Source organism: Ammospiza nelsoni, chromosome 3, assembly GCF_027579445.1.
Source record: "Ammospiza nelsoni isolate bAmmNel1 chromosome 3, bAmmNel1.pri, whole genome shotgun sequence".
Lineage (NCBI taxonomy): Eukaryota > Metazoa > Chordata > Aves > Passeriformes > Passerellidae > Ammospiza > Ammospiza nelsoni.
Genome location: NC_080635.1, coordinates 23,191,032 through 23,215,826, shown reverse-complemented (window position 1 = coordinate 23,215,826; position 24,795 = coordinate 23,191,032). Strand labels below are relative to the sequence as shown.

At 40.6% G+C, this 24,795-nt stretch overlaps 1 protein-coding gene across 1 annotated transcript; it reads right to left on the bottom strand.

Moving 5' to 3' along the window:
• Positions 1-304: 304 nt before the first annotated feature.
• INTS7 (integrator complex subunit 7) lies at positions 305-24,649 on the bottom strand. Its single transcript, XM_059469448.1, has 20 exons — positions 24,559-24,649; positions 24,292-24,421; positions 22,684-22,830; positions 20,111-20,248; positions 19,596-19,642; positions 18,903-19,102; positions 17,744-17,866; positions 15,101-15,218; positions 13,965-14,099; positions 13,330-13,427; positions 12,457-12,696; positions 11,626-11,763; positions 10,708-10,914; positions 7,056-7,250; positions 6,222-6,325; positions 5,769-5,837; positions 4,567-4,699; positions 3,272-3,370; positions 2,299-2,484; positions 305-1,455 (listed from the first exon to the last, which is right to left on the bottom strand). The coding sequence occupies exons 1-20, from the start codon at positions 24,647-24,649 to the stop codon at positions 1,162-1,164; spliced, it is 2,892 nt and encodes a 963-aa protein (XP_059325431.1). The 3' UTR covers positions 305-1,161.
• Positions 24,650-24,795: the final 146 nt, after the last annotated feature.

The following is a 24,795-nucleotide window of genomic DNA, read 5'->3' as shown; positions in this document are numbered from 1 at the left end:
GTATGTAAGAAGTGCCAACCCTCCTCCTCCTCACTCAAGTGGGTCCTGCTTTGCTACAGAGTGATAAGCAGAGACTATTTATGCAGACCAGGTGAAGGTCATGTTATGTGATCTACTGCCTGTGAGTCTGGATACAGTTCAGCCTTTTATATCACAAAGGAACTGTGAAAATGATGTATGAAGCAGTGTATTTCCAAAATTATTCTGGATCAATTTCTAGAATTGGCAAAATTCTATTTCAAGTTCTTGTAAAATTAACAATTAAGCTTTGCAAGTTGGTCAAAGAACACATAAGACTACAAAGTTTTGGTATAAAGGATTCCTTTTAAAAAACAGAGCTGTTTACTTGCAAGCAGTCATTCATTTTAATTTCCCTCTAAAAAGAGCAAATAAAAAAACCCTACAAAAGAAAAGGTTTCAGAAATACAGATGCATGAAGATTTAAAAACAACATGGTAATACCTTCCATATCATCTGAGAGACAGTGATTATTCCCACCTGTAAAACTCTGCCTCTTGCAGACAGCAACCCCTCAAGCAGTCTCCTCCCTCTGCAGTGACTGGGTATCACAAGTGAACTGCAATTTTTTTCTTCCAGTTGCATGCATTAAGTAGTGCTGAAGAATTTTAATAACATACATACACCACCCAAATACTGGAACTTGCTATTAAAATGTCAGAAAAAGAATCTCTGGACATTCCTGCCAATTGCTTCACATTGAAAGACACACACTTGGTATTACACTCATTTCTGTATAACCAGCCAAAGTGAAGTGATTCCCAATGTCCTGTAAGCCTGACATTAGAACCTATGTGCTTCAAAAAACATAATGGAAAGTACCAGTCAACAAGTTTAGTGTCCCCTGCTACTGCACTTTGTGGAGCCTGCTGGAACAGGTTTGTAAACAGAAGTTAGAGATCAGGTAGACATTCTTATAGTAAGAGCACAACTCCAGATTTGAACAGCTGCCTCTGCTGAATCAAGTTCGAATTTACTCCAGATAATGTAAGAAGCAACAAACTGGCATCTGAGACTTTCTAGGAGAAGGCTGCAATAAAAAATCTTCAAAAAAACCTTTAAAAAGAAGTGTCCAGAAGAGCTGCAGCCCCAGCAGAGCAGGCTGGGGTGACTGCTGCAGCCCCAGCAGAGCAGGCTGTGCACTCAGAAGCGCGAGTACGCCGTTCTCTGCTGCTGCTGCTGCGCTGGGGCCGGGCCCTGCTGCTGCTGCTGCTGCAGGCGAACCTGCTGCGAGTAGGGATCCTCCAGAGACTTGACAAAAATCGTTGTTTTAGGCCCAGTTTTCCAGACAATGCCGTTTGAGTCTATCACAGAGGACTCCACGGTGATGTTGTGGGTGCCAAGGATGACAAAGTTGAGCAGGAACTGGGTGCTGAAGTAGTCGTTGTGCGGTTCCACCCTCTGCTCCATTTCATTGGTCATGTTGTCAAGAGGAATCTGAGAACACAGATGGAAGGTTAGAACACCATAAACCTGCCAAAAATAAGTTTTCAGGTCTCCACTTGAAGGGGAGAGGAGAAAAAAAGGGAAAAATCTGTTTGCAATTCTCCTAAACCAATACATGTGCATACTTGGGACAGCTTGACAAGCTAACAAGTCATCTTCCACCTGAGGTTCTACTTTTCCACAAAGTAATGTGAGTCAAACGTCACACACTTCCTAGCCCTGTTCTTTTACAAGTCATTGACTTTCTCCTATTCTCCCTCAAAAAACCCCAAAGAACAAAACAAACAAAAAGCTGACCCCACAACCCACCAAAACAGGCCTTTCACTAAATATCACATGCTAGCAGAACCTAAACCTCAGGCATGCAGCCTTTGATAAAACTGTTGACTTAAGTTTAATATGTGTCTCCTCAGATGCTATTTGTTCTGGACAGCCTGTCCTCATGATTTCCACAAACAAAATAAAAGAACCATAAATTGACTATTCTAGTGACTCTGTGGCAGAGAGTAATATACTCCTGGTTTGCTTGTTTTGCCCTGTGGTGTTTTATATGATATATAACTAGGCTATTTTCCTCATCTCAGGCAGATTCCTAATGACTTGTTCTGAACATCACAAAGCCTCTTTGTTTGGAAGAAGAGCTGTTACAAAAAGGTATTGACATCTTGCAGACTTAAAAATCCCAGATCCCCTCCAGAAGTTATGCTTGGCTCTGGCCAGAGCTTGGAAGTCAACTGGCAGGAGTGAAAGGATTACAGAAACACCCCCATTCCTCTCATCCTGGGAATTCTGCTACCCAGCTTAACGCTCCTCCTGGCTCTGTTCTATCCACACCTTATAGTCCTGTCCAGATTTGCTCTGCAGCACTGAAGAGACATTGAGACAGACAGACTGGATTTTACGGAAAAGGCCTGGTTTGGATCCGTGCTGAACCACTCCCTCCACCTTGAGGGCCAGCTGCTGGTTGTTCTGTACTGCTATAGGCTCTGCTGGGTTCCTTGGAGATGGGGACAGAGCAAGCTGGAACACAATAAACAGAGCAAAATGTAATTATAAACCTCCAGAAAAGCAAACAAAATTCAAGGATGAAACCGGACACCTTCTTATAGAAACATTTCCAAGAGAGGTTGGGTAGGAAAATCAGCAAATGGAAACACAGACATTATCAGAGACTCATGACTATATTATTTAATAAACATCATCAGCAATACCAGATATTATCAGTTTCATTTATTTCTTCAAAATATGTGGAAAAAATCTTCCATAGGTATATTAAGCTGAACAAAGAAGCAAAATGCAGTAAGAGTAAATATTAAAAACTTAAGGCTTTCACTTTTCCCAGAAAAAAGGAGCACTTGAGTAAAACAAAAAAAAGAAAACCCATGACCTTAGTCATATTTAGTCATTCTTAGTTAGTGAGCTGATATATAGGGCAATTTTCTTCTAAGATAGTGAACATTGCTTTTTAAAGGGAAAGGAAAAAAACCAAATACAAATCTATAAAAGCTGCCATTCCAGACTAGAATTATTTAGCTTTGCAGACTCAGAATCAACGAAAAATCCAGGTACATTTTACTTTTAAGACTTTGCAATCAAAGAACTGAATCCTACTTGCCTAAGTGACAGTCTAGTGGTTCTGAACAACCATGCACACATGCTATTCAAGTTACTCCTAACACATTAACCCAAATGCCATTTGCAGTTATGTATCTTCACTAAAAATCCTTAAACTTTGTGCCTTCAGTAGGGCTTTTCTCATGAAGTAAAGACTTTCTAAAATTTGAAGCCATATTTGAGCAATACTTACCTTAATACTTGTAGACTGCAGCTTTTGGAAAAAGTACCTTTGAAATGAAAGGGGCACCTTCAACAAGGCAATGACAGCATTGCACAAACAAGCTGTGTGCTGCAAGAAACAAGAGCCAAAATAACTGAGAAAAAATATCATTCATGACACAGGAGAAATACATGTACCTGAGCTACTGAAACAGCAGGAATTTCCATTTTAAGTCCAAAAATATATTAATACAGTCATAGAATTATAGCCACTAAGATTACAATGACTATATTCAGCCTCTCTGTTTATGTTCTGCCCCTTATTGAAGGAGGCAATTTGCTATGGAAAAAAACAAGGAGGTCAAACAAAAGAAAAATACAGATCTTTCCAGTCCTAGTGTTAGAGTTCACAGAGCAGGAATCTGCTTGAAACACTCCTACACACAAACTCTCAAAAAACAACTCCCCTCCAAGCAAAAAGCCTGGCATCTATCACAACTTCATGCAATAATTAAGTTTTAAGGCTCTTGTCTGCTCTTCCTTTCCCTGCTGCTTCATGCCTCTGGCTCAGATGAACACAAGCAGTGCCACTGGAGTCACCAAGCTGCCCTGGTGTGCAGCCAGCCACAGCTAAGTGTACAGGCTTTACCTTTGCTGTGGTTTACATGATTTACTCCTCTGTTCTATTTGGAATTGGTGAGGACTGTTGGATTTAGAAACCAGGCAAACAGATGCCAACCATGCCAAACCACCTTTCTCTCACTAACATGCACTTCAGCTTCAGGATGCTCAAGAGCAGCAAGAGCCAAAGGCACCAGCCCTGTAAGGAGAGTGTTATCAGCTCACTGTTTGCACCAGCACACTCACTCTGTGCTCCCTGATGCCCTGCACTGATAAGAGAAACACAACACTCCCAAAGCACAGGGCTCACCACCAGCAGCTCAGGGAGCAAAGCCAGGCTGCTCTGGGCAGGGGGACAATTCCTTCATAGCAAGAATATGAACAAGGAGAATGGGCTGCAGGGTTTGCATGTGAGTGTGCTGAGGGGTCTGACAGCTCTTGCAGTGACCTTATCAGCACCTGCTGTGCTCTTAGGATGGAAACGTTAAAAATATTACTTTTCAGCAGACCAGCAAGGCTACAAATGTTTTAGCAAAATGATTTTTGAAGTATTGTTAAACAAGTGTGTCTCTGTAGAGACCATTTGAGTCAGTAATGTTAATCAACTGAGAATGCTTCCCAGTTTCTTGCCAACCACAGATACATGGAGCTCTGGGGTTTTGGCCCCTTTTCTCTAGACAATATACATTTAAAACTGTTACTTGCCAAGTAAGACACAGGAGCATACTTCCTGTTGAGGGATTCCACTTCCTCTAGCACATGATTAAATACAGACATCATTCTTCTTTCATATTCACTTTCAACATGAGCTGTTCCATTTGAGCTATATTCCTGGAAACTGAAAAAAAAAAAAAAAGAAAAAAAAAAGAAAAAAAAAAAAAGAAACTTTTCATCTTTTCATTATGTCTAACTTACTTTACTCATCATAACCTGGAAGGCACACTACCAAACAGATGTGACAAGACATTACAACATGAAATCCATTAAGAAATGTCTTTCAGACTGTTTACTTTTACTTTATTTTTTTTCCACTAAAACACTTGCCCTTTACATTTAAATCTTTGTTACCTACCATTTATTCACCACTTCTTGTCCCCACCCTCTCAGCTGAAGCAGTGACAGGTCTAACAGACTCAGCATACTTACTTCCCCTGGCTTTTTTAACCCTGCAGTGTTTGTAACAGCCATGAAAATCTCACAACACAAAGCAAGAAAGCTAGTCAGAATTAAAAATAAATCTCCAGGTTTATAATCTCCTGTTTGAATAGAATTTCATCTCATTGACTAATACACCTTCTAAGCAATGCTTAATTCTTAATGAGTACTACAGTCACTTGGGATGTTCACTTTTATTACCAGCTATAAAATCACTGAGAGATTTAGAGATTTTATCCATTTAATCTCAGCCTGGAAGTTTTAAAACAGTGATTCAATTCATCAGTACTTCAACATTTTTTTCTAGTGGATTTAAGTTCATTGTTAGAAAAAGAGCCAGAGATGATGGCTTTACATTAAAAATTTGAACTATCTTATTGCATGTGTTTTCACAACTTTGAAGGAAGCTAAGGTACACTTACAAGTGCAAGCAACAGGCACGGGATCTAACACACAACAACACAAACTGACACAAGTGGCTAAAGGAGAGATTAGAAATTCAAGTCTATATTTAAGATAACTCCAGTATAGTGCTCTCAAGAACAAAATCAGTATGAAATGCAGAACCCAAGGGAGTTCCAGGTACATATGCCAGGTACAGCACAGCAGCAAAAGATCCTCAAGCCTGCTCAGAATACAATTAGGAATATCTACTGAGAAACTTTCTGAACATTCCTTGAATTCCTAGGTTTAAAGCTCCAAGGATTTATTAACAAGCAGAAAAGGAGTATGCAGTTAACTATCAAACCTACCTTGCAGATTCTGGGTCCAGAATCAGAGCTTCTATTGCATGTGAAATCAACAGGCAGCTCTGCTGTTGTCTGATATTAATATTAAGGAATTAAAAGACTTTCAAAGTTGGCACCTAAAGCAAGAAATGCAGTGTATTTGGTGGCACTTTTCCTTGCTTCTGTGAAGTAATCCTACAGTCATTACTCATTTAGTGAACAGAGAGCAGGAACTGTGAAAATACCAAGTTATAAGCTGCTCCAATTTTTGTGTCATAACTTGTTTATCAAGTAATTCCAAACAATAATATGGCGATGTTTATTTTCAAACAGGTTTTAAACAATTGGCAGACAATTTTTACGTTATTAACTTTCAAAATTACTTTGTGGCAGTCTTCAAAGAAAAGAGGATTCTTATGCTTTATGCTGTGCACATGAGAAGGAAAGTGGACAAACCCTAGTATTTTTAAAGGATACAGTTCTACATTCCTTAGAGTTGCTGAATCTGCATCAAAAGATGACTGATAGAGATCTCCATATCGTGTAGCCAAGTTTCGGAATTCCTCCATTGAGTGTTTCATCTGCAGAGACAATGTTACTCGGCAAAAACACAAAACAAAGCAAAACAAAACCCCACAAATCCAGAAAACTACCCGGTAACATACAACACTGAAGGAATAAGGTGGCATATTGGAGAAAAGTTTATGAAGTTCCTGCTTCTTCACTCTGATAATGATTACCAAAGTGGCAGACTGTTATCCATGCATTAAACAGGTATTTTTTCTGCACCAACAAAATCTCCTTGGGTTAAAAAGAAAGTAAAAGAAAAAACCTCCATCCCCCACTGGTAAATCAAACTGCTCTGTCTTTCAGTGACCACCCACTGGCTGGCTTTAGAAGCAAACCTCCTTGGTGCTCCAAGGAGGTACAAGGCAAGTTTTGTACAGTACCAAGGCAGTTGCCAACTCCCAGCAAAAGGAGTTGCAGAATTATCCTCAGGTATACATAATACTCTTCCTTAGTGTACTCAGAGTGTCTGAGGTGTTTCAAAGCAAGGTGTGAAAAGCCTTGCTGCAAGTTTGAGTGTACCAAGTCACTTGCTACATGCATATCCCTGGAAGCTGTGTGTGTGACTGGGGGAGAAAACACATGTGCACATTCACCTTCAAAACACAGCCTGCTACAGGCAGGTGTTTTCAGAGCCACTTCACAACTACTTTTCATTTCTTTTCTCAAAAATGTTTGCTGAGAAGCAGAATTCATACCGGAGTCACAAACACAACTGCACAAGAGTGGAATAGGACCACATGCCTGATTGGAGATGCGGCCACACCTCTGGAGATCATTTCCTGATGTCATAGCAATGGTTGTGGCAATAGCTGGGGGTGGACTCGTTTTTAGGCTGTTGCAGGTACAAATAAGTTGAGAAAAAGCTTGCAGAAGGTCAATCCTGAGTTTCACAAATCCACACTGAAAGCTCAGAGGATTAAGTGGTGTACTAGCAGCCTGAAACACAGTAATAGGAATGTTGGCAAACTGGGTCAAAAGCAAAAATGATAAAATTACACTGCAGTGTCACTGAACAGTCTCATCAGAAAAAACTGAACCCTCAAGTTCAATTCTAAAAGCTGGTTTTTTAAAAATTACATTTAACAAGTTTGCTCAATTTCAATCACACTAAATATAAATGACATAGAAGTTACATAATTGCTAAGTCATATTCCAAGCATGTCACCCTTGTAACAAATATGACTTAAGCAGTTAAAATAAATACTGTTAGGGCACATATTTCCTTTTTCCAAGGCCAAGCCATTAGGCTTCAAATGACATCAGGCCAGATAGTCTTTATCACAAGAAGAAGTACACTGAATTGGATGGCAGACAAGAAACACAAGGACTGAAAAAGTGATTCTCTGTATCAGCCACAAGAGAAGGAATTGGCTCAAGTTACCCCCAGCACAAGGAAAGGATGACTTTTTGGAACTGTGAAACATGATGAAGGCACTGAACCTTGCATTTGATGAAGGCAAGAGACACAGTCTAGTGGTAACTAAGAACAGTAAATAACAGAATTCCAGGAGGGTAGATAAGCTGCTATTGTTCAGAAAATACAGTTCTATGAAGCTTTGCTCCCTAAAAGCTTATCTGACTTGTAGAAGCATCTATGACAGCTTAGGACACCCAGGAGGGGGTAAACTGCAGTACTCGAGGTTTGATACTAGTTAAGCCAAAAACCCACTACTTATTTTTCTTAAACTGTTGGATTTTGAGAAGAACAAGCCCTCTCCAAAAACAAAGCACCAGTACTTCCTCTTGGACTCATGCCTGTCTTTGCCACTGCTTCTTATTCCTTACCAGGTCACTTCTCAAAGCAAAAAGTTATAATCTACCCCAAAACCTTACTAAGACCCATTTCTTTGCTGGCAGAAAACCAGCTAAGTGGCTTCACACAAAGCATCACATCATCTGAGAACTGGCCCACTACTGACTAAAGTGAGGAAGTATCAGCCACTGCAACCACTTTAAACTACTGAACTAGATTTCAACTGAAAAAGTACGACTATTTCATATTTAAACCATTAAGCCTCTCTTATCTATCACTTTGCTTTTCCTTCTCCAAGGGCACAAAAAAAAACCCCTTTTGAATGGGAATTGTTCACTTTATTTTGCAAGGATGGTTTCAGAAAAGCCTCTCTGGAAAAGGGCTATACTGCACTGTAATTGCTCTACAGAGACTACATGCTTTTAAAGAGTAAAGTACTCATATCAGAAAATACAGACTTTTTAGTAGCACAAATTGGACTTGAATCTTGTAAATGGAAATACAAGCCTGTCTCATTAATACTGCAATTCACCTTATCTGCCATGGGCAGTGAGTGAGTTACAATTCTTTCTGAAAGTGACAGAAGTATTTCTTTGGCTCAGCCAAGTCCTTCAAACACCACCACTTGACATATTTGGAACTGGTGCTTTTTAACCAATGGCTGTATAAGTGCTTTGTTCAAGTTTTGTATCTTCTTTAGATTACCAGCAGTGGAAAACTAAGCCCAATGCATCCAACGAGACATAGGATCTGTGCCAGAAAGAGCAGGACCCATTCAAAACCTTTGCTAAGTGTACAACCAAGCACACAGCAAGACAGATGGGGACTGTGCTCAATGTGCTCCCTGACAAGTCCCTGCTCTCCCACAGGGAGAAGCTCTTATCCATAAAGCAGAGGGACTTTTTCCCTCAAGTGCATTAATTCCAATGAAAGAACACTCTGCAGTGCAAGACAGAGTTTTATGTTTATCAAGGAGGAATTGAGAAATTTTCCGACAAGGCACTGTCTGAACATTTCATAGTTGGTAAACTGGGCTGGCTGAACATCTGCAAGAGATTTACTGACACAGTGTTTCCCAGCTACAGAATAAAGCAGCTACACCAGGCTCATCACATGCACCACTGCTCTGTGGTACCAGCAGGGCTGAGTCATGCTCTGCACTCAAACAGCAGCAACAGGAGAGCTCCAGTCAGAGGAAAGAGACCAAAAGCCTACAGCAGCAAGGCTGTCACATGCATTTTGTGGCACTTTGCTCCCCTTGGAGGAGCTGAGTTCTGTAGACAAGCAGTCAGTGGCTCCTTTTACAGCTGATACACTCAAGCATGGCTGGGAAATTGTCCAGAGTGATGCAACAAGTCAGCAACAACCAGCAGTAAAACCCAATTTCCTCCCCTCTAACCTACAAATCCTGTACTCACTCCTCTGGACCACAACCACCCATAAGGAGGGCACTGGGCCCAGAAAAGCACTATGTGCAACGGGAACTGAAGTCAGCAGAAGAGATGAAGACAGGAATCCTTCAATAGAAAAAAAGCCCCAAACTCCATGGAAGGGGTAATTAGATTACTGGATCACAGTATGACCTATTTAAGTATGTTATTTTCCTGTCTGTATTAAATAATAACATCTAATTAGATGAGGTCCTCCTTGCAATGTCTTCTTGATGTAAGAGAAATCTTGAAGTGTTGAATTAAAAGCCTGATTCACTCAGCCAACACTTAAAGACAAACACTTCAGGATTGATGGGTCTTTCAGAGGACAAAAGTGGAAAACTATGTCATTGCAGCTTATTCAGGGACATTTTATTAATAAATACTAATATCTGAACTTTATTAAATGCTAATGTCTGAATTTTCATGACCCTAACTGTCCAGAAACTAAAGCAACGATGCAGCTTCACTGAAAAGGCATACAGAAACTGTATGTAAAGATTGCTTCATAGAAACTAAAATATGAAAGAAAGCATTGTGTGAAGCTGGAACATTTTTGCTTAAGAAGCAACTTTACAGCAGGAACTGAAGGTCCCTAATCATTAATGCTTTTTTTTGTTTACGTTCACAGACATCACACAGCTTCTTGGTATTTTTACCACTTCAGAGAAGCAGAAAGTATTTGCATAAAAGCAGGTACCAGTTGGATTTGATGAAACTGAATTGTCTTTCCTCTTCTTACTAGATTGCTTTTAGGATTCCATGAGATCACATTGTCAAATAGAAGGCAACATGAACTCAGCAGGAGGGAGGAAGACAATTGAATCCTTCTCTATATTTCAAGAAGACAGCAGCCAATTCAGGCCAATTCTCAGGCTTGACTATTACAATACCTTTTATTCACCCAAAGCAAGGAGTGGAAAACTATAAGTATTGTAACTTAAATTAAACAAGATCTTTCACATTTCATTTGATCTGATCAAGGCAGGAAATGAGGGGCGGAGGGAGAAGAAAAAGCAAAGAGAAATCTAGCTAATCGCACTTGGCCGAGTTACAGATGTGTTCTCTCAAGATGCAGTGTGTGATACCTGCAGAGGAGAACCAGAGTCTGGCAGATGCCAGAGATAATGAAGAACTTTTCAGAGAGCCACAACAGAACCCAAGGAGGCACACTGCAGCAGCAGAAGCATCAGCAGAGGTGTGTGCTGACCGTGAGCGAGGCGATCCCTTTGTGGTAGGACTTGAGGGCCTCGGCGATGCAGGAGAGCGCGGAGCTGGAGCTCTCCTCCTGCAGCCCTGCCAGGCACTGCTCGGCCTGGGAGAACTCCTTCAGGCTGTTTAGCCAGAAGTAGAAGTGCTCTGAGGCCACCTGGGTCAGCAGGCTCTGGTACAGCTCTCTGGCCATGTCGTGGTTGCCCTGTAATGACAAGAATGATTCTGAAAGGGGACGTGAAAGAAGGCTGGGGATTTCTACAGATCTTACACAAGGAAGAAAACAGGAACATCTCCAGCTTTCAAACAGAAATTCTGAAACTTTTTCCAATTATTTGATTGTGGCAATGCTAATAATAAATAAAAGCATGAGTGCTTACTTTATAAAAATACCAGCCTGTAAAAAAGTACAGTATTTATTTACACAAGATAATTCAATAAGATGAGAAAAAACCATGGAAATTTACCTCAGCATCTCATACTAGTATTTCTGTGTAATTCTAACTCCAACTGTGAATTTACTTAAGGGACAAGGGAAACAGTATATTTCTCTTCCTTTCTTCACACTGAAGAAAGAGAACCCATACATCAGGATGACCTGCACATTCTGAAGAGCAGTCAGACAATACAGATTAAGCACGTGCTCAAGAAAGCGCCAGGACATCACTTACTTCCTTCTCAAATACTTCAAAAGGGTAAGTAAAAAAAAATTTGATGGGATGAATGTCCCAAATGATATATATCTGAATCTGCATTCCAGAGAATTAAGAGGCAAAGTGGTTTTTATTTCTTTTTCCCCCATTCACTTCTTTCTCCCAAGTCCTACAACTTTCTTTATTCCCTTATCCAATTTAAAGAATTCTCTGGCAATTCCTTCAATCACAGAAACCATTTTTCTGCAGGTATTTTCACTTACCATCCTGGAAGCTTGCCTGGCTATCCTGTAGGCTGTCCATCCATTGGAGGCATTCTCAAGCTGCTGTTTGATAACAGTTTTGATTTCTGTGGACAAAGCTTTCTGACTGGAAACAAATATCACTGTGGCAAGAGAAACCTAGTAGAGAGTGGAGGAGTGAGAAAGAAAGTTATAATTCAGTAACTAAAGAAAAGAAGAAAAAAAAGCCATTTCTGTTTTATTTTGGGCTCAAAACTACATAGAAGATGACATATATATTTTTTTTAACTGCAAAACTTCTCAGTCATTTATCTTTTGAATAGTTACAGCAATCCAAGTATTTCTTGTCGATAAAAGCAACTTTCATTTAAAGAATCTCAACTCTGCCTTTTAGCTGAAATATTTCAAATGCTCCAAGTAAATTAACAGAAATCTTGTAATTTCTTTTTTAAAATTCAAATTATTTTCCAAATATATGTGATGAAAGCATTTTTCTCTCTTACAGTATATTAAGTCATTTGCCTCAGAGCACCCTATATAAATGGAGCTAGCTGCCATTTGGCCTTTAAACACTACTTTAGAGACACCCCAATAATTTCAATAGCCAGGTTTGCCTAAGCAGTGCCATCTGCTGGAAAATCTAATGGAATACACTGCATAGCACAGCTCCATCTAGGAGATATTTCTACACTCAACACTGACATAAAGAGTCAGAAGTTGAAAGAAAATCGAAACCAGTGGCTACAGACTGGCACATCAACCTGGACACATAACAAACACCTTAGCTGCCTTTTAAAATACAGTCCATCCCCAATTGTTAATACAGACTTTATCCATCAAGGGAGGTCTTACCAAGAGTTCCTGCTTTTTATCTGTGGCAGATTGTCCAATTAATTTATAGAGGTCCATGAGGTCTCCCAGCATGCCATCTGCCAGGACAGGCAGCTGCATGGCAATGGCTGCCAGGCAGTGGCACATGAGGATCCTGGCATTGTCCTGGGCACTGTGCAGCTGTGCCAGCAGGGATTCCACCACGGACTGGCTCAGGTGGGGGCGGCACTTCACCAGCTTCACCATGCAGGTCAGCGTGATCTGCAACTCACACAGCCCACAGGAACATCACCACAATGGCCTCAAAGCAACAAAGCCTGGCACAGCTACTTGGCTGCAAGCAGGACTGCACAAACACTCATCTGGTATTTTCACAACTATGTACTCTACAAAAGATTTTTCCAAGTCTTTGTCCCCGAGCTAGCAGCACTAAAACACATCACAAATTCAAGAAACATTAATAGTCTCTCACGCCACTAGCCTGTAAGGTAAATAACTAGAAAAATTACTGATGGTTTCTGAAGTGGGAAAATAATAATCATTTATAAAAATGCATCTCCATCTCCAAAAAGCAAGTTGTCTCCAAGATTCTCTTTGTCCTCCAGAGACACCTCAATCCAATGTTCATGTTTTATTACAGCTGTTCGTCTGAGAGGAATGCTCCCTGCCACCTGCAACAATCCTCTTATCCCAGAGCTGAGAGGAGTTGTACTATGGCTATGCTCAGTTTCTCTACTGCTCTGAACTCTGATTATGGGCAAGCCAGAAAAATCATCTTTTCCCTCCAGTCTGTTGTGCTTCCACCAGAAAGGATCTGGTGCACACCAGCCTCTCTGTCACACAAGCTGTTATTATAACTTACAGCTGTGAAGGGGAAGACAACAGTAATGTCACCTTTAAGGTTGCCTGAGCTCCTGGGCTGTCATCTTGACTACAGAGAACAAGTAGAGCTTCTAAGCCAAAAACTGCGTCTTGCTCCAAAGGCAGAAGATCTACAAAAGGAAAAAGAGTTAGTTTTCTGACCATAGCTGGTGTAATGCTTGCACTGCTGTTGCAGTCATGACAATTAAGAATCTTCCTAACACTTCAGCTTTGCCTTACTCTGATGAGAAACAATTCTGCCATTCCATGTCTTGGGTAACTATTCAGCAGCCCCACTGACACTTGCAAAGCATGCATAAATCCTGGGACTAAGACTTCTAAATGCCCTGTTATTATTTTGCAACAGGCTCTGTGCAAAGGGCTTTCAAAGGTTGACCAACAATTCACTAATCTTATAGCAAAGGTAAAACAAGCATTCATTTAGCACCAGTTCTATTGTGGGCAGTAATTTTCTCTAAATGAGACAAAGATGGAACCTTCCCAACCATTCATAAGGCCATACTAGATGACAGTCCCCATTCTCCCTAACCAGCCTGAGGGATCAGACAGACTTACAGCCAGGTTCACAGACAGGACGAGTTAATCTGTGCTAAGAGCATAAGCCTGGCTGCAAACAGAGCCACTGCACTGCCCCTGCTTTCCCTTACCTTTCTCCTGGCAAGAGGCTGAAATATTGGTCAGAATTCTCACTCCATGGGCTGCAATGCCACGGTTATTATGGTAACAGCACTCCTGTGCTAGTTTTACCAAATCAAATGACCTGGCAGTTGTAGCTGCTGCTCCTAAATAAAAGCAAGGCAAATAGAACATGAAACTGCAGTCCATAAATATACCACAGAACTTTAAGTACATTTCTGCAAAACCATTATATTGATTTAGGGTTTTTTCTTATGTTTAAACAATAGGATGAAAATATTGCTCTCTCTTCAGAAAAATCCAGAGACTCTCTCATTCTTGAGCACTACACAAGTTAGACACGTAAGAAATCAACCTTTAGCTCCAAATGTTCTGTTTCAGGACTCAGAGAAATACTGCCTTAAGAAATATTATGTCTGATTAAAAAAAGCTGGTGAGCCTATTAATTATTAAGCCATGCCAGAATGACTGAAGAGGATGTACTATTTTTTTTCCACTGCTGCAGCCCATGTATTTGAGCTCATAGCACTCATTTGGGCAGTCTGGCTTTCAAGAAGAGTGAGATCATAATTTTGAGAACAAGATACCTTGAATCACTTTTAAATGTCTACTTTTTCTAAAATTTCTCCAGAATATTGTCACAATATTTTGGTGACACCTGGTACTACTGTCAAGCCCACAAGGGTGGAAGAATAATATGACAGTCCACTCTCACACCATGAAGCCTCCCTGCTACTCAAAAATTAGGCAAATCCATGGTTTCAAAGCACCTTAAGCAGAATGCAGGTCAGCCATCTGAGAGGCAATATGCTCCTTCATAAAATGAAGAAAACTTGAAGACCCAAAGGCAAAAACCCTTTTAATATACCACGGCACCCACAAAACACAACAAAACCATCATCATTCATGACTATACAGTGTCCCATTTTCAGCTTACATACATGATGAACACAGTCTGACTCTCAGGCTTCTGAAGTTCAAAAATAGTTTTAGAAAATGCCACAAAGTGCTGAGATGAAACTGATCAGCTTCTGAAGTTCAAAAATAGTTTTAGAAAATGCCACAAAGTGCTGAGATGAAACTGATCAGCAGCAGAAAACAAATCCATTAGAATGCCAAAGGTAACCATCTCATCCAGTTTTCTTACCTGGAGCACTGCTGAAGTACTGTTTAATGGCAATGGTCCCTGATAACGTGGAAAGAACAGATAACATGCCCATTTTCAAGCTGTCATAAGGAGTGTTTAGAGCAGATTCACAGAGTGCCTAAAAATCAGCAGGAAAAAAATACAGAGGTAAGAAGTAGCATGAGCTACCTGTATGAAAAATTTAGTAGCATTTCTCTGGGAAGGTTTAAGCATCAAGATTTTTCCACAGAAAATACTGTACTAAAATCAAAAGCCAAGTCCCCAAGCATCTGGTTTAGAGGACTGAGGATGTGGCTTGTAGAAAAGTGACAATGGGTCCCATATGCTAGAAAACATCAATTATAAGCCATTCATTAATTAAAAATCAGTGGCAAAAATATTATCTGGTCTCATTGATCCAATACTATAAAAGATTTTAAGACAGTTTCAGGCATGCTGATTATCTTGCATTGTAACAATGTGCAAGGTTTTATATAAATGCACATCTCTGAAGAGCAAGGTTTCAAGTGTAATTTCCTTTAGCAGCATCGGTGTCCAACAGGAGTTTAAGATTCTTGATAAATAAATTAAAGTGTATTTTATGTTTTAACTCATTTGTAGTAGAACTCATATCCTACTTTTGTGCCTTTTGCCAGATTTTTATCACAGGTCTTATCACAATTTGGTTTGAATAACTCTGCAAATGCACATTGTTCTCAATTCCTTATGCTAACATTGCTCACAATTTAGTTATTCACTGGTTTTGGATGCTTTCTTAGTCAACAGAAGGGACAGTAGTATGAGACATAAATAGAAAATATAACTATATTCTGCTTTAGAGTGTGTCAAAACTGAATACCAAAGAGCCAGTAATGTAATAAAGAAAAAGAACACAATTAGTTCCATAGAACATTAAAAAAAAAACCCCACAGTGTTCTTATCAGGTATATGTATTGTGTAAGGGTTAAATTCTAAACATATCTGTGATTTGTACCAATTAGTATTTTTCTAATCCACTGACTAGAATGGCATCAACAGACAGAGAGGATCTAATGACTGGGGTAGAAAATGAGTCTTGATGTTTCCCAAGACACTGATGCTTTACTCCAGTGCTCTCAGATCAGCTCTCAGGGCATATCTGAAACAGTGACTGAACACTGCCAGGACACAGAGTCAGCAGGATGGACTGCTCCAGGCAGCAACAGCTTCTGAGGCTGATGTCCAGAAATCAGTGAAGCCTCCACAGTGCAAACACCAAACTTCCCACCTGACCTACTCAGGACAGACTTAAAATGCTGAAGAAACTAACCAATGTTTGTTGGTAAAAAGGTACAAGAGGCAGGCCTTGCCATGAGAAAAGGAGAGGCTGTTCCAGTCCTTGTTGTATAAGCATGGTACTTTGTTTATATTATCTCCAATTGTTGGGAGAACAACTTCCCAACAAAATTGTCAACTTGTTATTTCAGAAGTCAGAAAAACTCTATTTCTGCAAGCTTCAGACAATTAGCTTTGTTTTCACCTAGCCACTGGTTTAGTTCTGACATCAGTGGAACTTTTCCCTATGCATTTCAACCATCAGGACACCCACTCTGCTTCAACACACTACATGACAATGAAAGCCACGTTATCAATGCCTCTCACTTGTACTGACATAACTACTACTGAAATATGGGATAGAGTAGTACTTTCTTCACAAAAAAAAATCCACAATTCCTTAAAATTCCTAAAAGGAAATAAATTTCTGGAGTTAATCCATTATGAAGAAAAAAGCAGTTCACTAAAGCAAAAAGCTCTGCACACTCCAAACCATCATCTCTAGGAACTGGGGACAGAGCAGAACCTGCTTTATTTCTCACATGATCGTTAACAAAAACCTGCATCGTTTTTTCTCCCAGATGCCTTATGCTCCAACAAGACAGGATTCAAGTAGCTTCCAAGAGTAACAAAAACACAGAAAAAATGACCCAGGAAAAAGTAGAGCTGTGACCCTCTGCCATTAATTTCTTGAAATATTTACTTTCCCATTAATCTAAACTGAAGTTATTTTCCATTTCTTTTCTACCAGAAAAAGGGGAAGGAGAAAAAATTCATATGCAACTGTGATTGAAAGAAGGCAGCAGTAACATCTACAACATAACACAAATTTCCCCAAATAGCACAGGTGCACTATAAACACCTTCTCACTGCTACAACAGGAGTCACAAGGCTACTATTGCAAAAACCCCATTAATTCTAAGAAATGAAACAAAAATCCCATTTGTCCTTTTAAGTACCCCTTGCTGGATGACATGTTTTGACAAATCCCAGAGGCTGTTTTGCACCAGAGCATTGGTGTGTACTCACTGTGGTAAAAACATTCAGCTCTCACATCTGTTACCTGAAGTGGGTTTGTCAGATGGAAAAGCTACTTCCTCATGGTACAGAGGCTTCCTACATGGCACATGCCTTCCCTTGGTAGTGTCAATTTATCCAGCTGAAGACATTCTGTGAGCTGCTCATTGATGCCTGGCTAGGCTGCTTGGCAGAGTAACCTAACTTAAGGGTATGGAGATGCATGTTACTCCTTCCTTAACCTCCCAAATCGTTCCTCCGGGGAGAATTCTACAACTCCTTGGGAAGCTTCATAATAAACTTTGGCTTAAAAAACATGAATATTTAATAGACCTGAATATTTTCTCTGCTCCATGTATGTGGTGTCTTGTTGGCCAACAACCTCAGATCCTGGATTGCAAGCCTCTTCACAGCCTTCCTGGGGTCATTTTTCAAGTACTGCAACAAAAGTTGAATCTGCAAGAAAATAAATTCATTGTTTAAAAGTGATGCTACTAGAAGGAAGTATTTTCTAAAGCACTCAGGAAGAAATGTTGAGCACACAGAGCCAAAACTAACTTGAGAAAGTATGAACATGCCAGCCATGGTTTTTAGTCTCCATCAGTTTTATGCAGTATTGGCTGTTGTGCTGCAGAAATACAGCCTAAATCTCCATGTTTACTGCCATTAAAAAAAAAAAAAAATAAAAGCAGCACATTAAGTGTTCTCATGTTGTTTCAGCAGACTTAGGTTCAGCACCATCAGAAGCATCATCTGAAATACAGAAGTGAGCCACAGCAGAGAGTTTCAGACAGATCAATGCCATTATCTAACAGACACCAGCCTTGCATGGCTGTACAGGGATGAAAGAAAGCAAACAGATTTTCATGACTCCTTTATAATGATTAGCTGGATGAGTCTCAAGTGACTCTGTGTTCAGACCTGCTCTATAAATCACATCCACAAAGCTCATTATCAGAATATAAAAAGCATTGCATTTTTCCATCACTGCTTTCCCATTACTTGGTTTATAGTCCTGAATTTAAGGAACTGTTTGAAATTCCTCAAAATTCTCCAAGAAATACAATTTAAATGCATGAAATATTCATGTGCTTCCATGAAAGGAAGGCAAAAGGCACACCCACAACCCAAGACAATATACAGAAGTGCAAAGTAAAGCCTGGCTTCCACAGGCCAGTTGAACTCTTTTCTGAAAAAAATCAGGATATTTCTTTTCCTGTATGCTGGTCTATTCTTGTGATTTGAATCCCTGATTTAGTAAAAGACATGTAAAAAAGGAGTAGCGTGTTTGATACAGTCACCTGGAAATGGAACCAGAAAAGGTAAAAAACATGAAAGTAGCAGCAGTTTTTAGGGCATTCTTCCTTGACAGCACACAGGAGCAACCAACCCAGCCCAGGCATCACTGTTTGCTTTGATCAGCAGGCACAACCTGAGGGCTTTTGAAATGTACTTTGTACTTCAACAGAAGGCATGCCTTAGGAAGAGTTACCTGCTTGGGAATGTCAACCAAAGAAGAAGCAGCAAGCAGAGTGAAGGTGTGCAGGGTGACAATGACCATCTTGGTGGAGGGGTAGGATGTCACCAGCTGCTGCAGCAGCTGCCTGGAGCTGGAGGCCAGGCTGGCATCGTGGTGCATGTGTTGCAGAATAGGGATCAACTTCAGCTTTAGGTCCACAGGTGTGGCCAAACCTGCAGTAAGGAAAGAAACACAGCCAGAGTTAGTCCTTGGGTTGGCTTTTTTGGCAGCTCTGAGGCACAGAGTATGTCTGGATTGCTACCACTGCTGAAAGGAGATTGTGCAAACACCTGCAGTGGCTTCAAATAACTCATGTTCTAGCTAGGTGTGAAATGACAGCACTATCAAGCACTTTCATGGCTGTTTGAGAAAGCTGCTTCTTGCTTCCCTGCAGGTAACACACAAATTAACTCATCTGAAGCAACCTATGAGAGTCTATGCTCATCACACTATAGATGGGCTTTTATTCTGTACCAAACAGGTGCTTCAAAAACTTAAATTTTAGGAGGATTTAAGATAACCAGACAGATTATTGGTCAGCTAATTTAAAAACTGCAGTCATCTAAGGGCAACAGCATTCTGATATCTAATATGTAAATATGAATAATAAAGAATTTTCAGAGAAATTAAAGCTTTTCCTCTTTATCACTCAACATACACATGTACCTTGAATCATCTCGCTGATTTTGTTACATATTCCGACAGCAAAATCCCTGTGGAGAAAAGAAAGTATCAGGTGAAATGAAAGATAAAAAATTAAGTCATTAAAAATAGAAAAAAAAATCAACTGAACTACCAAACACTGTGTTTTAAGAATTAAAAGTTACACAGAAGAGTGCCTGCCAAAACCTAAGTATTTTCAGAACCACTGCACACAGGCACAACCAAATGAAAAAATGAAAGCTTTCAAAAACTGACAAGCAGCACTACATTCTACTAATATAATTTCTGTCAAATAATTCATGATTAAAGCTGCTATTCCAGTTCTCATAGTTATGAGCTTTCCATTTCAGAAAAAAAAAAATCAGCTCAGCTTGTATTCAGATTTCCTTACATCGTTATTGCATATAATTGTTTGCTATAAAGGACAGCACAACACAAAATAGAAAGGTTTGTGAATGTCAGTGTTAATGGAGTTTCCATTCTCTGTAATGTGAAAAAGTGAAAAAAATAATTCTTACTTAGATTGTGCAGAGAAGTTGGCAGCAGCAAATATAGCAGCTTCAACCTCCACATTGTCATGGGAATCCAAACTCTGGCGAATACTGTGATGGGCATTCTTCCTTTCTGGAATGATAGATGCCATGCTGCCCAACATCCTGCAGAAATAAATCACAGCAAAATCAGGACAAACAGTGAGCATGAAGAAATGATGAAACCAAATAAAAATGTAAAAAAGACTGGTTAAAAGGCTATGTTTATATAAATACGTGCTCTTTCACGGCTATTACAGAAACAAGCAAATGCTGAAATTAAGCATGCAGTTAAATGTAACAGATTTTGTAGTGTAGGTTGTGCTGGTGGTTCGATAAAAATTACATTTTGATACCTTTTAGCTTGAAATTGATACAGTGAGAAACTTACCAAAATTCTTTAAAAATTCAAAGTTCACTATGGCATGATTTATTTCCAACATCTTTCACTGATCTTAGTTAAGGTTATTAGTGAAAAAAGTAGCATCACATTTTGTGTAACTGCTAAAAAAGTAGCCTATACTTTGCCAGAAATATTTCAAAGATGCCTTTCAGGCATATTTAGCATAATCCAGTTAAAAGAAGAATAAATGTAGGATTTATACTTATGCTAATTTTAGCTACAGCTCTGTGCAAATATTTACACAGTTATCTAGAAATAAAATTCCACAGACAAAGTTTTGTTTAAGCTGCTCTTTCTTTCAACACGTTCTTCCTTATTGACACTATTCAAGTATGACAAAAAAAATCAACAGAAGATTTTAAATTGAAACTGTTCAACCAACAGCTATTTTAATATTTTATTTGATGTATCCTGTGAATTTAGTAATTAAAGTACTTATGCAAACTGAGAGGACTCCTGGGACTTTGTAGCAGCCTGTGAAGATAACCTCAATGCCAGTCAACAACTGCAATCTTATATTGGAGCACTGAACAGAGACTACAAAAAAACATGCAGACATATTTTATTTACAGATTTCTGAGACACCAGGGCATGAAAGCATAATCTCAAATGAAATATTCAAAGAAAAAAGAAGTGGACACATGACCTAATAAACCAAAGCCCTGGTAATGCCTCCCATCTCCCAGTAGTGAAATCAATAACAGATCCAGATGGAGGTACAAAAAGAATATAAAAAGAGAAAGAGAAGTGCTCTCTTCACATTTGAATTCACCTGCACAGGGGCTGGAAGATGCAGTTAAGAGGATCATGTTGGATAGCATGAGAGACACAGACACCAAACCAGCAGGACGGTGGCATGGACGACAGATTAATTTTGTTTTCCCACTTGATTCCAAGAAGTTCAAAGCAATCAGTAATATAACAGCATTTCCTTGGAAGTTATTGATCAGATATCAACTACTTTTGGTTTCAAGTTAACAAAAACTATTTTGACACAAAAGGGAGCACTTTCACTTGGCCTAAAAATATTCTAGGCAAGATGTGATATATTGCATATAGCTACTGTCTGGGTTATGCACACTACAGATTCAGTTTTCTTCTCTGGTGTACACAAAATTTCAACACTGCAAATTCTGTGTTGCCTGGGACCACCCACAAAATTCTCCCCATCATAAGTGGTTAATAACCTTGTTCTTGCTATCACTAATCCTTATCATTCATGCTTTTCAAAGACAGATGTCTCTGCTTTTAACTCTGTGAGGAATGATAAAAAGCCTCTTGTATTTCACTCACAGAATCACAGAATGGCCTGAGTTGGAAGGGACCCTAAAGATCATCCAGTTCCAAACCTCTGGCCATAGACAGGGACACCTTCTGCTTCACCAGGTTGCTCAAAGCCCCATCCAACCTGGCCTTGAACACTTTCATGGATGAGGCATCCGTAACTTCTCTGGGCAACCTGTTCCAGTGTTTCACCACACACACAATACAGAATTTTTTCCCAATATCTTATCTAAACCTACTCTCTTTTAGTTTGAATCCATTCCCCCATGTCCTGTCACTACAAACTCTTGTAAAAAGTCTCTCTCCATCATTCTTGTAGTCTCCCTTCAGGTACTGGAAGGCCACAATCAGAGCACCCCAAAGCCTTCTCTTCTCCAGGCTGAACAATCCCAATTCTCTCAGCATTCCCTCACAGGAGAGGTGCTCCATCCCTCGAATCTCAGCTGCCTCCTCTGGAGTCTCTCCAACAGGTCCCTGTCCTTCCTGTGCTGGGGACCCCAGAGCTGGGCACAGCACTGCAGGAGGGTCTCACCAGAGGGGAGCAGAGGGGCAGAATCCCCTTCCTTGGCCTGCTGCCCAGGCTCCTTTTGATGTAGCCCAAAGCACATTTGGCTCTCTGGGCTGCCAGTGAACATTGCTGGGCCATGTCCAGCTTTTCATCCACCAGCACCCCAAGTCTCTCACTGCAGAGCTGCTCTCAACCTGCTCATCCCCAGCCTGGAGTGACACCAGGCGTTGCCCTGGCCCAGATGCAGCACCTTGCACTTGGTCTTGTTATTCCAGACAAGCACATTGATAGTTACCTACAGGTTGGCAGTAAATCAGAACCATTCCCAGATCTGAAGGAAATGAGGATCCCTCCTGCCACACTCACCGGAGTGTAATGGCCCGAGCAACCGGATCATTGCTATGGATCACTGAGAAAACTCTCTTGACAAATTCATCCACATTCAGGATCTTCTCCAAGTGCTTCTCACTCTGCTGAGTAACTTTCAGCACACACAGCCTCAGGAAGTTGTTCCTGTTAGAAAATACAAACATTTCTTTGTCAGGCTATTTTGTAACAAAAATTCAAGCACTTTAAATACAAAATTACTTAACTACAGCGTTTGGGAGCAAATTAAAACAAGGAGATAGCTATGCTTTAGAAACATTTGAGTAGACTGATACAGTAAAATAGAGACTGTTAACATACTATTGCTTTATTTTCCAGTTCAGATAGTGTCAAACCAGAGCCCAATTCCAGGGAAATGAACCTGCTGACACCAGTGAGGAGGGGTGTAAGCAAATGCCTGTTTTGTGCACACATAGGGATCCAAATCTGCTGGAAAAACACATTCAAGACTAAGACAGAGAAGTCTTAATTACCACTGTCAAGTGCTGAGCAAATTTATTTTCCTTCCTGAAGACAAGAGTGAAGATTCCACAACAATAGCATACACCTTTGTAAGCTTTTAAGAAGCGGCTTTGATTCCATTATAGATACATCACTTAGACAGCAGGCACTTAGAAAAGCTTTAAGTTTTATTAGATGTGAAAAATGCCAGTCACTTGTTTTTAAAATTTTAAAAGTTTAATAGTAATAAAATGGTTATAAAAATAGTAATACAATTAGAGTAATAATAAGTTGGACAAACTGAATTAGGACAATATGAGACAATAGAGACAAAGAGTTACGGATGTTCGGGTACCTTCTTCTGGGCGGCACGAGCCCGAAAAAGGGCACCACGTTTACAGAGAATTAACCCTTAAAAGCAATAGCCTTCATACACTTCATACATGATGCATAAATTCCATTCAAACACAGGATTTTGTCTGGTCAGTGTCAACTTCTTCCTCTGAATCCTGACAGCACCTTTGAGGCGAGAAGAAGTTTGTTTCTTCTGATAATGGGGCAATAAATTATTTTTCTCTGAAAGATTTAGATGTCCTGTGGCTGCTATCTGGTGTGAATGCCTCATTCCTTTCTTAAAAAAAACCCCACTTACATAGTTCTTATTTTAACTACAAAAGTTACCTTTTTAACTACAAGCCTACATTCATCATATTATTAAAATGTTAATACAGCACTACTAATCAATACATCAAAATACATATAGTAAATATCTGCAGAGAGCCACATAATATGCACTTTTCACACTAGAGATTAGATTTGCACATGTGATCATCCATCCATTTATGAGTTATGATTTGGATGTGCTTATAGAGCAAAACTTACACCAGTGGACTTAAACCAGTCAGGGAGAGAATCCCCAAACCAGGAACGGAACTGTGTCGTTACCACTCACAGCCACTCACGCCCACTGAAGAAGTGGAAAACAAGTTCCAATGAAGCCCAGCCACAACAGACGGGGTACCGCAGGGGTGTTGGCAGGCGAGCAAGACCCGCCAGCCTCCACTGCAGGACACTCCAAGGCACGGCGCGTTCCCACGGATCAGACTGGAACAGACAGGAGCAGACGGGCAGCACTCAGGCACTCACCCCACTCTGAAAACATCGGCCAGCTTTAGGAACGCCGAGTTGATGAGAATGGGGAACGGGTATTTCTGGAAGAGCCTCGGAAAACGAACGACGGCTTCGCACTGCTCCCCGAGCTTGCCGGACCTGAGGCCTAACGGAGACAGCAGAATTACCGCAGGCACCTCCACCGGCCCCGGGTTCTTCCTCCGCCCCCCGTCCTCCCTAGGTAAAGCGGTACCGAGCGAAGCCCCCACCCCGGCCCCGCTGCCCAGGCCCGCGCGGGCTCACCTTTGTCCAGTTCCATGAGGGCGGAGTTGGCGTCCAGCTCCTGCTCGCCATAGCCCGCGTCCGCCAGGAAGGACTTGCCACTGGCCGCCATTGCTGCCGCTGGCCGCGCGCATGCGCAGCCGCGCGCCTGACCCCGCCCGCCCGGCGCGGCCGCGGGAACCACCGGCGGGCGCGGCCTGGAGGCCCCGCCCACTCCTTAGCACCGCCCAATCAGAGGAGGCGGGCGCGGCGCTGAGC

Bases quoted from the DNA above. Each gene is read 5' to 3' on its own strand.
- INTS7 (XM_059469448.1), bottom strand. From the start codon at position 24,649: ATGGCGGCCAGTGGCAAGTCCTTCCTGGCGGACGCGGGCTATGGCGAG. The intron at 13,428-13,964 runs GTAAGGGAAAGC...TTCCTTTTGTAG, and splicing joins AGCCTCTTGCCAGGAGAAAG to ATCTTCTGCCTTTGGAGCAA. The intron at 3,371-4,566 runs GCAAGTAACAGT...TGTTTCTTGCAG, and splicing joins ATGCTCCTGTGTCTTACTTG to CACACAGCTTGTTTGTGCAA.